Below are 15,318 nucleotides of genomic sequence, written 5' to 3' on the forward strand. Positions count from 1 at the left end.
AAAAAGCAAGTGCTACACAGACTAAATTTAAAAAATGCAAAACTCACCTGTTGCCATGGTACTGAGGACAAAGGATCTCAATAAGATGCTGGTTGGACTTTAACTGACCGCGTACCCTCATGGTGCTTCTAGTATCCATGCACAAAAGTCATACTTCAACATCTTGGTCTGTAAGAATAAAATCAAATTCATAATAATATAACACAAGACCCAATTGAACTATCTATAAACAAGAAGACAAGAGGAACATGCACAACCCTCAAATTTCTCCTTGTCTTCCCTATAAAAGGTTAGTAGTACACAACAAAAAACACTTATAGACAAAACCATAAAACTAGAATAATGGGTACAAAAGAGTTAACATCAGCAATCCAATAGAATATTATCATCTTGTTTACTTTAGCCTCTTCAATGTATATTAAAATTTACAACCATTTTAGCATCAAATGCTCTCACCAAACTAGCTACTTCTTTACAAAGTGGCATGCACTCATAGCAAGAACCTACACCCTATATTGACCTAAACGCAAGATCTAGAGACAAGCCTCAAATAATGCTCCCTGATTCAAATTGCCAGAGACCTGAGAAAGAAAAAAATAGAAACAAACAATCAGATTCAAAAACGTGAAGTTATAATAAACAAAGTGACGTTGGAACTAATATTACCTCCTTCACTTTGCATGTACCATCATATGCACTATTGTATTCATTGAAAACCATGTCATTAACAAGTTTGATGCGAAGTTGACTAATATCATCTTCGGTGTACTTCTCCAACATATTCAGATGGACTTCAAAATGCTCTAGATTCTTTATAGCATACACACCACTATCATTGATTATGCTGAAAAAGAAAAAGAAAAAGGGAAAAAGGGAAAAATAGGAAACAATGGGACTATAAGCACAAACAAAATCCACATGATCTATATAAATCAAAGGACTACATTTCAATCACATACTTATCATATTGCTGGGGTACAGTTCTAAAGAAGACATGGAATGCATGTAAGCCATAGTCGATATTAACAACTTGTTTCCAGACGGTGGCCAAGTTTTCTAGCTACAAATCAGGCAAAAAGAAAATGACTACACCATGCAAAATAATATTTGTTTCGATGAAGGATATAGTAAACTACTGTACAACTGAAAATAATGGGAAAAAACTGCCACTGCAATACTGAAAATAGACAAATGGTGCATATACAAATACAAACTGATACTTACAAATTCATCTTTCACGGCTTTGTGGAAAGCTGAGTCTACTCCAAAGCACACTGTGCATGAATCCATGATTATACACCATCTTAGGCTAAAATATAGTACAACAACATACCACCGATCATGGAAGAGTATTGGAAAATAGAGCTGACAAAATAACAAACATTGTGATTATTAGTAACATCACATAGTAGGACTAGAACACAACATTTATGCTAGTACTCTTTTTCAAACAATAGAGAAGATATGTTACGCACATAGTCGCTGGATGTTAAAGGCCTAGCACGATGAGCACCCTTAAAGCATCTCACAGCAGTCTCAAATAGCTCCTTCTCCTTCTCATCATCACGACCATGATTTCCAATAAGATAATCCTACAATAACAAATTGACCGATATTATTTCCATATAGTGCAAACATATAATTTACAAAGAATACATCAACGACTACTAACCCCAACTTTAGAGAAGAAGTAATGCTTTCTAGAATCCCTGGGGTGTTTTCTAAGGAACAGCAGCTTGCAAAATGCGTTCACTACAAAATGGTTGACCTTTCTGCCAGGCCAAAGAGAAGATGAAAGTACACTCAACAAGACAACAACAAACCCATAATCCACCACTTTTAGACTGCAAACACAAAAACAAAACAATTCACAGTGAATTGGTACAAGTATTAACACACGGTGCTGCAGAAGGCTAAGAATGGGAAAATTGTGTAAATTTCAAACTTACTTCAAGTGTTCGCTGCTTTCTCCCATCTTCAAAATAGCTTCATACACATCAGATTCAAGTTTAGACACACTAATCTTGGATCGAGGGATGATAAAAGGGCTGATCTTGTACATGCTGGGCTTCGCAAGCCGTCTAGGACGATGAATAGCAACCTTTGAACTCGAAGACTGCCAAACAACTTCACTGGACGACTCAGAGTTCAATACAAATCCATAGCTACCAATAGACTTTGCAGACAAGCAAGGCACACCAACCACAGACTTTTCACGATGGGATGGAAGACGTGATTGAATAGGTGTCTACAAAACATACAACAAGGAACACATAAAATTGTTCGAAAAAATGGAAAAACTAATAGTGTTAGAGCAAGGATCTAATAATTTCAATATATCCTAAAAATGCATCACAAAAAATCACACAAACACAATACGATACACTATCAAAGAAAAAAGAAGGGGGCATTTACTCCAAATATATATAAGCTATTACATGATCCGAAAGCAGCCCCAACTGCTACCATGTAGCATTGTACTAACTACTTCCCCTTCTACTACAATGTCTCCAAAAAAGATAAAGCAGAAGGAAGCAGGCACCATCACATTATCTCCCACCACAAACTTTCCAGAATGATAAGATTAGGTACGCCTAATTACAATTTTTATAGGATCTCCATAAGGATTGACTGCAGCAAGAGGAATAGGTTGACTTGGATCTTCTTCGATCTCAGAATATTCAGTTAAAGGTAAAGACTCCATACGGATAACGTCCTAAAACAACAATAAATACAGAAATAAGACCAGAGAGATCAAAAGTTACATCACAATACAAAATTGATATAATGCAATAGGGAGGATTACATTTTCAACATTCCCATTTATCTTAGTCCCAGCATTTCCAGTGCCAATGGTCTCCTCATTGCTCACATTACCACCTCTAGGAGACGTCGGCTTATCAACAAAAACCCATTCTTTAGATGCAGACCTAGATTTCAAGTTCAAGTTGCTTTTGGTTTCAACCTATGAAAAAATGAAACTAAATCAGGTGGGAAAACATTCCTTGTACATCAAAAACTACTTGGCATCTATAGAAACAAAACAACATACATTTCCAGGGACACCTCCATGGGACATATTAGCACCAACATTCTGACCTGAAGTAGAAACTCTACTCAACTGCAGCAACAAAGAATAAATAAAATTTCATATACATAATATATAATGACTTAGCATGGAAAGAATAAACAAGATGGAAGAGGACATGTACCATAGACAACGCTCTATCAAGAGGACAAGATGTATCACAAGTAGTACCAACAGGGTGCCTCAAGTTAGGATCTGCAACATAATTTCCTAAGTCATCTAGTTCTTCAAACATTCTGAACGAAGGTACACTAGGGCTATGAAAGAATGGAATCTTCGTCTTCAGACAAGGTTCCTTGACAGGTGCTTTTCCAGCAAAAAAAATATAAGACAATAAAGAAGGTTGAAACTTAAATGAAATAAAAAAAGTCATATTGCACAATTCAAATACTACAATTGCAGAATTACAAAGGTGCAATTTACTGATAAAGAGAATGCAACATAAAAAATAGGGACTAACCATTAAGATCTTGAGCAGAAACTGCATTTTCATCCAAGTCAGCTCTAGAACCAGCTTGAGCATTCTCCACTCCAAAAGGACCAAGACCACTCAAAGAACCAATAGCATTCCTTAGACTCGGTGCTTCTCCTGTTTGTCCTACATAGAGACCATGCTCAAACATGAACCTAATTCATATATCTTAGATTTCGTAAAGCATTTTTTTTCATCAGTGGGACAAACCTGGGGCCCTCTCAACTATACCAACCAAGGGCATAGCAGCGGCCGCATTAGTTGTCTCGCCTTCATGACAGTAGGAACCAAGGGGGAAGCAGTATATGCACTAGTTGCTTTGCCTTTCTAAACAATAGAGAACAGAATGAAACAAGTCTATTCAGTAGGGTATTTCATTTACTACATCAATACCTAGTAGTGTATATTACTAACAGCAAAAATATGCTGGAACCTATGCCTATCTGATCATGGAATAGCAGAACAACTACAAAAGCATATAAAAACAAGAACCAAATAATGCAAAACTCACTTTTAGATGGAGCTTTTGACGTTTAGTTGCAACATTAGTAGTTAACACTTGGTCTTCCTCAATAACTACAGTATTATCCTTGTTACATCCATTTCCAGTTTGATCCAGCATAGTTGCCTAAAAAGACAAAAGTGACCCAACAATTTAGAAAATAAACAACTGAAGACAAATAAAATGAGAAATATGAACATTCATCTCAGCATTATGATCTTTTATGTGACTCAGAGGGGACTTGCCAAGACGTTGAGAGAGTCAAGTCCTAGACGCTACACTATTGGCGCTCGAATATTGTGATGCGCATCTTTTCCTCTTCCTTTTACTTATAGCTGAACCTGAAAATAATCATAAGATTATGAACACACATACAAACAAATCAACTAAATGCAGAAATAAATGTTACACAACATTCCATGTACCTTCAGCTGATGAGTCTTTGGAAGGAATAATTTCAGTTGACTGAGAAGCACGACAATTCTCACCACCAGATCCATCGTATAATCCATCAGATTCAATTTTATCAGTCATAGAGCATTCTTCTTCATTTATTTCAGTAGGAGCAGCAACTGTAGGATGCACATCTTCAATAATGGTATTATTTGCAGCAGTAGTAGCACCATCCACTTCTTTCACAGCTGTTTTACTTGTATCACCAGCCATTCCCGCATCAAAGACATCATCTTGCATAACAAAATATCCTGGAGAAGGCAGTGGGGCTTCATATTTAGCACGGACAGCATCATCATCACCATTATGATGTGCTAGAGAAGGAAGAGGAGCTTCATATTCAGCACGGATACCATCAACAACTCCATCATCACCATCATCATGTCTTGGAGGGGGCACTCTAGCAGCAGAAACCTCAGCCTCATCAGAAGCATCACCACCATGATTAATTACATGAGTCCTATGCATATACATAAACATCTTAGCAACAAGTGTGCCCGGGCTCCTAAAGCCTAGTCTTATATGGTGGTTTTCAAAAATATTGCACATGTTATCCATGTCCTGTAATGCCAAGTTAATAGTAACATATGAATCATGTAAATTTCATTATACAAGAGTAATGAAATAATCAAATCAAAGAATTGCACAAAGACACATACATTTGTCCTGATGAAATCACAACGTCTATCCAAAGTTCTCCTAAAAAGAGCACAAGCCTCTTCCGGTAGATACTCTTCAGCATAGCATGTGTCATCGATGGATTTCACCTACATAAAATCAACTCAACCAGTGATCTCAAAAAACCCATACAGCTAATACAACTCTAGATGTGCATTAGAAGTCAACAAAAACCCAATAACAGAATGTTAACAAGGCATGGGTAGCCACACAAACTTCATAGAGAACTAGGGGCTATTAGATGTAGAAAGTTTTGAGATATCACACAGCAGATAAATCACTTCTAAAACTTAATAAATACTGCACAGGACAAAATGAAACACTGCCTGCAACTAAATAGATAGCCACTGGTTCTAAAAACTAAACAGGCAGCCTCTGAAATTAATCACAGTCGGACCAACAACATCGCTACAGAAATCACAATCTTGAGCTATGAACTTAATACAAGAATGACACTTGCACAGATTTAACATGCATATTGCACATGCTTATAACTAAAATTGCAATGGTCGTAACTTGTAATTTCTATTATTGGTGATTGCAATAAATGTCTTTGATCAAGTAAGCAACCTAAGATCAACACTCAAGATTTTTGGTAGATTTTTTTCATACTACACAATACAACACCAATGTATATTGGGCAAGCAAAACTATAATAAATAGATGAAAAGTTGTGTTAGCAGAATCAAAAGAGAATTTTTTCTAAGAAAGCACAAGGTCAACATTTTGCTGACAGTAAGAATCAGAAGAGCCTTAGGGCACTAAGACTAAGAAATATTTATACAACTCCAGAAAGATCTAAACTCATGCAGCAAGGATACATGATACATCAATAAAGCTCATGGATACACAACATCACAACTACAAATATGAATTTTTAGGTTCACTACTCACCGGTCGCTTTCCATAAATCTCACCAGACACACGATCATATGAAGCAAAGGTCTTGATCATCGAGCCCTTCCAACAATGGATTCTTGGCAGATCTAGGGGCAGCTGATTACATACTCCAAAGTTGATATAATCAAGATAATAACCCTACATATGATTTCAAAGGCATCACTAAAACATGCTGCATAACCAAAAAACGGACAACTGAATAAAGGAAAAAAATACAAATATAGGCACACTTATAGCTAGAAAGTATCTGCAACCACCAATTGTACTCCGATGCTTCTTTCTATAGTTTGTAATGGAAGAAAATATCCAATCATAGATGAACTTTGACCAATTCCATTCTTTCACCTTAGATACATCAATCAATGAACCTAGATACTGCGGGCTCGGATAAGTACTAGAATTAGCACAAAGAAATGTAGACAAGGCTACAACCATGAAGTATCGAAGCACGTCATCATCAGATAACGTGCCTCCTACCAACTTGTCCCCAAATGTCTTGATCGTGGGCAAAGAGGGCTCTTTGATTGCTGAAAGGAAATTGCTCTTCGTAGACTCAGTATAATTCTCCTTAATATCTTCACCATCATTTGGAAGCCCTAAAAAGAGATGGACTGACAATGGATCCAATGGAATCACTTTCCCTCCAACTACTATGTCACTACAACTCACATCTACTTGATCTGCTATCCATTGCACAAATCCTCTGGGTGCTGAGCAACCATCGTACTCTAGTAAAATTCCAAAGCCATGATGCCTGATAATTTTCTTTTTGCGCTCATCCAACTTTGCTATTATCTTTTCTCCAAAGTACTTGCTATTAAACCTACTTCCTGGTCTCTCTGATGTACCTGCAGCGCCACTCAATTTCCCTTTACCTCTACCTCTAACTGTTCTGATACTCTGTAAAACAATGCAACAAAAAAGAAAATCTGGTTAGGATACTAGAATCACTAAACATGGTGACAAATTTAGCAAAAAACTTCATTAGTTGGCTATGTTTTTTGAACAAAACCTATTCCCTGAAATATCATGCTCATCATGCATCCGCTCAATCGTAATGCTACTGAATTTACCTTTCTAGTCTGGACACCTGAACCCCTTGCTTTCCCTTTCTTCTCAACAAACTTAGCAAACTGAGAATACATAATAGAAACAAAAATATCAGGTACAGTTCAAATGCAAATAGCACTATACAAGAACAAAAGTGCATGATGACATCAAGCATTCAAGAACAGAAAAGAAAAATAGGCAAGGACCAATGCCACCAGTATCACTCAATCATCTACAATATAATAATCATGCAGTATATATAGGAACAATAAAACTAGCATGGACCCTAAACTACTACTACTACAGGAGTAGTACAAAACTAAAACAACCACAGCACAATATATCAGATATTAACAGACAAAGGTTTCACAACATACTCCACAAACGGCTTTTTGAACATGCTTCAAAGTTTTCAGCATTTCACTAGTATCAATATTATCATCTTCAGGATTTGGATCCTAAAAAAGGCAACAAGATATATCATATATCAAATTATTATAATACACAAGTGCACACACAAAAACAAATTCAAAATGAACTTAGTACCTCGCCATCATTGAAAGGATCAGAGGTTTCCTCTTCTGAGTTGTTAGGAAGATCATCCTCACTCTCACCATTTGTAGACTCACCATCAGAAAGAAACTCATCATCATCCATGGCTACATAACAAAAAAATGGTTAATGATCTCATTGCTAGCTGCAGTAAAAAACCAATCGAATTGAAATTTAGCAAAGCTCTCTATAGATGAGGGGTCAGGGCCTAGCATGTCAAGTGCATAAGAAGCTAAAATTACTAGTACAAGGACTTCTATATAAAGAAGGAAATTACTAGAACAGGAGCATGATTTTGACCAGAACACCTAGATGCTTGACATGCTGCTTGTGGACAGTATTGCTCACCCTATACAATTTTCATATATTGTGCAAAGGAAATTCAGTCCTAAAATGCGGAATGCATAGCACTCTCATGGTTTGTTATTAATATGCAGATAGTACAATAGTATAGTACAACACATAATTCAGTTATCAAAATTACATGCAGTAAGTTGTGGGAGCTTAAACAAATTTCTAAAATAAACCATGCATGTGAGCTCATGCAGACACAAACACAAATCAATTCAGTCCTATTTAACGTATCTGACAGAACCAAATAAACAAAAACTACTAAATGGCAGTCCTATTTAATCATGTGAATCAGCGAGCACATCTGCACATGCATGGAGGATCGAAATCATATCATAGCATTAGCAATAGCATATATAGCATACATTGTATCTGAATCTGAAATCATATCATAGCATTATCAATAGCAATAGCATATATTCAACAGAGAACCATACTCTGATGGAAGCTCAGTACCATACAAAAAAATTAAAACTAATCAAGTTATCAAACAACTCACTGTAAATCAGAACTAGTATCTGAATCTGAAATGAACAAAAAAGAATGGAACACACAGTTAAAAGACTGGATATTACACATGTTAAACACCATAATTGCAGTAATTTAAGTGTGCAATTTACTACTTATATGATGATAATCTATATTGCAGAGCATTTTGTTAAGGATAAAACCAATAATAGATCAGTAAGCAGCACATTCAGGTAGAGAATAGCCCTTTTCGATTTTTCAATATGTTGTGGTATAGTCCTCTCTTCAACTATAGATCAAATAAACCATTGAACAACCATACCAAGCAAAAAAAAAACAAGCACCATTGCTGACCATAAATACCATTGCACACAAAGAACAATAACAAATCGCCCTAATGCTCAGGCTGCTACACCATGGCGCACAGCACGGGCCGTAGCTAGCTCGCTCAACCCAACACAACAAACATAAACACCACCAATCTCTAACCCTATGACCTCCTGACGCTAGAAGATTTTACCAATCAAGCAAATCGACACCACATCATGTACCAGCATATGCAAATCGACACCATATTGTAATGCTCCTCCGGATCTGCTGGATCCCCTATACTTCACCTGGATCCAATCTTCTACCAGCAATGCAAGCCTCTTCACAATTGTCAGGCTCCTTCAGGGCGACTAAAAAAATTAAAAATCAAACAAATCCTAGCTCCCCCTCGATCCCAGCCGCAAATCGAACCAGACCCAGCATTGAGGCAAGCTGCAGCTGCCCTGGCGCCTATCCTACTACCCCTCGAGCAGGGGGACTTCTAAAAACCCACAACAAAATCAAACAAGCGCAAAATCAAGGGGCTAAATAAGCGCAAATCACCCCTCATCCACCTCGCCTGACATCATCCCCACCCCACCTTGCTTCCGCTTGGTCGCTCGTCGGCTGCCGCTGAAGCGACAACACAAGCAGACTCATCCTCGGCGAGACAACGCCCGTCCAGGTGAGGCGAAAGCAAGCAGACTCATCCTCCATGAAATCGAACCACAAATTCATCAAAGATGCAATCAAATCGTAGATCTACTGAACCATAAACACAGATGACCCAAAAAAACAGAGCTCGAATCAGGGAAAGAGAGCGCAGCGTAAGAAAGTACCTGCTGACATCAAGCTATGGCGGAGCAGCGAGCCTCCGAATCGCCGAGGAGGAGACGCCGACGAGCCTCGACGCTATGGCGGAGCAGCGAGCCTCCGAATTGTCGAGGAGGGGACGCCGACGAGCCTCGACGGGGAGAACCACGGAGAGGGGCAGAACAATCGCCACCGTGACGAGCTCCAGAAAGCACGATACCTTTTTATGTGCGGGGATCGAGGAATACGAACAGTCTCCGAATTAGGTTCTCGGTCCGTTGGGTAGTAGCGGATGCGGCCTCCGGTGCCCGGACCCGATAAGAAAGATCGTACCCAAAGCGCACAGATCGCAAACTCCATCCAACGGAGGAGGCATCGCCTGAAACAGAGACAGATTTCAGACGACTGTACAATAGAAAATGTATAAATCATTTACCTGTAGCGCTACTCAAACATAAAATATGTCTTATGTAATACATTCTTGTCCGGTACTAAATGGTCGAGGTCATATCATCAACCGGTTATTGACCGGTACTGAGAGGCCTCTCCCCGGTACTAATTTCGCACGTAAGTACCGGACGAAAAGCCGTCCGATACTAACGTAAGGACGAATGCTCAGATTTCTAGTAGTGATGGTACACGTCCTCGCCGACGTGGGGATGACATCAACAACAAGTGACATGCATGTGTGATGGATCGGAAGCTCGTCAACATCTGATGAATCACCTGGGGCGTGCGTGACATCAAGAGTACGACCTCCCTGGCTGTACTTATGTATGGCCTGGTGGCTACAGGAGCACGGCAATCGATGATCATCTGTATGTATGGGGAGGAAACAGTACACTGTACTGTACACCACGCCAAACCATGGCTGGAGGGGGTCTTGTAATCAGCGGCTATCCAAAGAAATATGGTATCTCTGCTACTAGCCTACCATTCGAAACATGAACCAACTGCAGATGGTACACCTAAACTGTCCTCGCCGACGTGGATATGATGGATCGGAGGCAGGGTTGACCCATCAGGAATTGGAACCAGCTCCTCTAACTTACGAAAAACTACTTCCTGGGACGTACTCGCACCGATGCCTTTCGTTTCTCATCGAGCGGTAGGACGCAAACTGTTCTACAAGCACAGACATTGGCCCATAAGCCTGCTGCGGCCCAGTCTAGCAGCACGAGCGATGAGGAAAAGGGCGCAAGCCGAGCAAAGCGACGAGGAAAAAGGCGCGAGTGGAGCAAAACAAGCGCGGGCGGACTGCGCAGACGGCCGCACGGCCAAGGAAAAAGGAGGGCGATCTGTGAGAGGACTGCACACACGGAGGTGCCGGAGTGATCGCTAGATTATTGCATTGACGGAGAGGCCGATTCTCAAACCCTAGAGGGAGAGTTGCTCTGCTCTTGTATTATGTTCCATGGAGACGGAGGAAGATGCCACTAGAAAAGAAGCTAACCAAATGAATCGTGATCCAAACAAGTGAGTAACACACCTCTCTGTATTCTATATTACTTGTTATTTGACATGAAATGGATTTTGTTATTCCAATCCCATGTACAGCTACTCTTTGCTTACTCTGTTTGGCATGAGATCTGAAATTAGTAAAAGATTTTTCTCTGCAATTGCACAGGTCCCCTACTCATGTTATGTTTATTTGTGCTAGAGACATGCCACCTGGTTTGGTACCACACGTTGGCATGGAATTTGGAAATTCAAATGAAGCTTGGGCATTTTGGCTTAGCTACGGTGGACAGCGAGGCTTTGATGTCAGGAAAAGGTATACAAACAAAAGATCATCCGATGGCAAGATTACATCATGCAAATTTGTTTGTGCAAAGGAGGGTCATCGATTGCCGGACAAAAGAGATCATCTAACAAGATGCCCTCGAGCTGAAACTAGAACTGACTGCCAAGTCCACATGAATCTAAAAATGGATCGAGAAAATGGAAATCTGAAAGTGTCTGAGCTGGTTTTGGAACACAATCATGCACTACACCTGCCAGAAACCTTACACTTAATGGCGTCACAAAGGAAAATTTCAGAGTTACAAGCTTTTGAAATTGAAACAGCGGATGATGCAGGAATTGGATCAAAAGCTGCACATGAGTTGGCTAGTCGTCAAGTTGGTGGTCCACCCAATCTTAGCTACACCCTTCGTGATCACAAGAATTATTTGCGGACCAAGCGCCAACGAGAGATAGCATACGGCCAAGCAGGTAGCATGCTCAAGTATTTTCATGACAAAATTGTTGAGAACCCATCATTCCAATATGCATTGCAAATGGATTGTGAAGAACAGATAATAAATATATTCTGGGCTGATGCTAAAATAATCATGGACTATGCACATTTTGGTGATGTCGTTAGTTTTGACACTACTTTTGGAACAAACAAGGAGAGTAGGCCTTTTGGTGTATTTGTTGGATTCAATCATTTTAGAGAAACTGTTGTTTTTGGAGCTGCTCTCATGTATGATGAGACATTTGAATCTTTCAAGTGGCTATTTGAGACCTTTCTAAAATCTCATAATGGACAGCAACCTAAAACATTCTATACAGATCAAGATGCTGCAATGGGGAAGGCAGTTTCTCAAGTGTTTACAGAAACATGGCATGGATTATGCACCTTTCACATCATGCAAAATGCAGTCAAACATCTACATGAAGAGGATAATGAAGAGGAGAACAAAGAGAATAGAAAGAAGAAGAAAAAAGAGAAGAAAAAGGAAGAAGAAAAAAGAGGAGAAAAAGGAGGAGAATGGGGAAACAAGCGTTCTATCAGATTTTAGTGCATGCATGTTTGAGTATGAAGACATTGCAGAATTTGAACAAAAATTTAAACTCACGAGGCAAAAGGTGAGCAAGCAAACTTGGTTAGACAGTATTTACAAGTTGAAAGAAAAATGGGCTGAATGTTATATGAAGGATGTCTTCACATTAGGAATGAGAAGTACACAACTTAGTGAGAGTCTAAACAATGACTTGAAAATCCATTTCAAATCAGATTTTGATATCATCCGGTTCTTTAAACATTTTGAAAGGGTGGTGCAAGGGAAAAGAAATAATGAACTAAATTCAGAATTTGATTCAAGGAAAAAAATGTCTAAAATATGTATGATGAGGCCGCCACCTATGTTGGTGCGGGCTAGCAAGTTGTACACGCCTATTATATTTGGAGCTTTTCAAGGTGAATATGAAAGATCCTTGGCCGCTTGCACCAAAGCACTGGATGGTACTAATGAATATCTAGTAGGGGATTTTACATATGAGGAGGAATATAAAGTTATCGGTGATCCTTTGAAGGAAACAATTGCATGCAGCTGCAGGCAGTTTGATAGAATTGGGATATTGTGTAGCCATGCTCTTAAGGTTCTTGATTTGATGAATATCAAGTCACTACCACCACAATACGTGTTAAAGCGTTGGACACAGGAAGCACGGACTATAACTGTAAAAGACAACCAAGGGAGAAACATAATTGAAAATCCTAATATGGATGCTATGCTTCGGTTGAAATATATGTCCCACAAATTTCTCAATTTGGCACACCAAGCAGCTAACTCTCCTGAGTGCACAATGTTAGTGGACAGCACACTTCACATCCTTGGTAAGCAAATTGCAGAAAAGGTCAATACAAGTACAAGCACTTATCAGGTCAATACAAGTACAAGCACCGTTCAGGATTCAAGTACAGCACACTTGACATTGTTGATTAATGCTAGCCTAAAGAAAAGGGCTGTCCAAACAAAAAGTTCAAAACGAAAAAGAACCTGGCTCGATAAGAAGCACAAGGCTAGAAAAAGGAGAGAAAACAAAGCTACATCTCAGTTTGGCGAAGCAGGTAATAATGATGTTGTACATGAACAAGAGACAGTTAGTGGTGGAGCACAAGCACAATCACAAGGTGCATTCTGTCCATTTTTTTCTGAAGCTTCCAATTCAGGTGGTACACAAGCACAGGCACAAGTTAGCTTCACTCAAATGTTGATGGTAATATGCTCATAATATAGCTACTTTACAAATCTTGAGATAATATTTCCTTTTTAAAAGAACTTACTTTTTCATTTAACTTACAGGGACCAATGACCAATGACCTTCTGTCTAGGTTCTGGTGATGTTGTTATGAAGAGCTGTTAGTATTTTCAAGTATGAGAACTATATGTAACATTGGGGACACTCCTAGGTGGACATAAATGTTTAGGTTTCTTTTGCCACAAATCTGGTGCTAGATGATATGCTCCCAGGTGGGCAAACTTGGCTTTTTTTGCTATTTGGCAATTATCATGAATGCAAAAACTCTAGTTCTGTACATATAACTTAGCTTTCTTTTGCTATGTTGCAAATAAGCATTGTAGTAGAACTGGTACATATTCTGCCCTTTAGAGTTCTCAGATAAAAAAATCACAACACTGAAGTTTGGAGCATATAAGTGACCTGCCATATATTAGTCATTTGGGGGCATGAAGATGTATATACAACTTCCTTTTGCCACATATTAGTAATGTGCTACTCTGAAAAAACTTTAGTTATGTATATATTTGCACTAGTTGAATTGACGGTCATATATTTGCCACATAGAAGTGACCTGCTATATATGTTCAGCTTTCTGTTGCCACTCTGCAAGCCTCATTGATAGTATTTGAGTACAAAATCTGAAACTCTTTTGCATTCAGAGATTTCAAATCGACACAACTACCAAAAAAGCACTGAAGTTTCAAAATGACAAGGTTCAGGCACTCAAATTGACAAACATTCCATCATCACAACCAATACAGAGCTATAATCTCAATTCACATCATTTTACATTTTTAATTCTCAACTATCTGTCTACTGCTACTCTGAACCTTGTCTTCTCAACCTGCCGCTGTTGCCCTCGTCCAGAGCTGTGTGTGGTGCCCCTCGTTCCATGGTGCCGTAGGCTTGGCAGTAGCGGCCACCCTTCCTCCGTTGCCCCTCGCTTTCTTAGGGGCTGCTCACCTGCGCCAGCACATCTACGCCGAGGGAGGTGGCGACCAGCAGCAATTGGCCGACGGCTATCTTGAAGCACGTCTCTTTCGTGGGGTCGAGGAATAGGAAGGATGACATGGGAGCCAGCGACGTCAGTAGAGGTCGCTGTCTCAGGGGCCTGCTCACCTAGCCGAAGGAGGTGGCGAGCAAAAACAATCGGCCGGCGGCGATCTTTTCCGAGGGCGTGGGCGGCGAGCCGGTGAGATCTGGAGTGCCTCCATTTTTTTTTCTCAAATAAGAGTGCTTCTCGATGCTACCTGGGCCACATTGTTTACATGGGCCGACGCATCTGTGCCTTCCTGCTTGTTTCCTGCCGCTGGATTGGTTGTTTGCTTCCTGCCGCTCGATCAGAAACGAAGGGCATCGGGCACAAGTACGTCCCAGGACGTAGTCCTTCCTAAGTTAGAGGAGCTGGTTCCTAGGAATTCAGGCCTGAGCAGTGCGTGACATCAAGAGTACCATCTGGAATGAGTCGTGCCGTGCCGTGTCGTGTGCTTCGCGCACAGCCTCCACCCCCCCGCCACCACCGCCTCCGCTTTGCCCCTGACGCTGCAACCGCTACCGTCGCCATGGGTAAGCCACGGCATCGCCAATGCATCACTGCGTCCGTCCTTACTAGTTTCTTGTGGATCTGACGCCTCCGTTGTTGTGCGGCAGACCCGGTCAAGTTGGACGAGA

At 40.1% G+C, this 15,318-nt stretch overlaps 1 protein-coding gene, 1 long non-coding RNA gene and 1 pseudogene across 2 annotated transcripts; 1 reads left to right on the forward strand and 2 right to left on the reverse strand.

The window, feature by feature from the left end:
• Positions 1 to 377: 377 nt before the first annotated feature.
• On the reverse strand, positions 378 to 829 carry LOC136451272 (uncharacterized). Its single transcript, XR_010758562.1, has 2 exons — positions 667 to 829; positions 378 to 581 (listed from the first exon to the last, which is right to left on the reverse strand). It is a non-coding gene; the product is annotated as an uncharacterized lncRNA (long non-coding RNA).
• A 5,426-nt stretch (positions 830 to 6,255) lies between these two features.
• LOC136451225 (uncharacterized) lies at positions 6,256 to 9,758 on the reverse strand. Its single transcript, XM_066451952.1, has 6 exons — positions 9,663 to 9,758; positions 7,690 to 7,802; positions 7,521 to 7,601; positions 7,167 to 7,226; positions 6,422 to 6,993; positions 6,256 to 6,265 (listed from the first exon to the last, which is right to left on the reverse strand). Exons 1-6 carry the CDS (start codon positions 9,670 to 9,672, stop codon positions 6,256 to 6,258), a joined length of 846 nt encoding a protein of 281 aa, XP_066308049.1. The 5' UTR covers positions 9,673 to 9,758.
• A 1,893-nt stretch (positions 9,759 to 11,651) lies between these two features.
• LOC136451226 (protein FAR1-RELATED SEQUENCE 5-like) lies at positions 11,652 to 13,748 on the forward strand (annotated as a pseudogene).
• The last annotated feature ends 1,570 nt before the right edge of the window (positions 13,749 to 15,318 follow it).

Source organism: Miscanthus floridulus, chromosome 5 (genome assembly GCF_019320115.1).
Source record: "Miscanthus floridulus cultivar M001 chromosome 5, ASM1932011v1, whole genome shotgun sequence".
NCBI lineage: Eukaryota > Viridiplantae > Streptophyta > Magnoliopsida > Poales > Poaceae > Miscanthus > Miscanthus floridulus.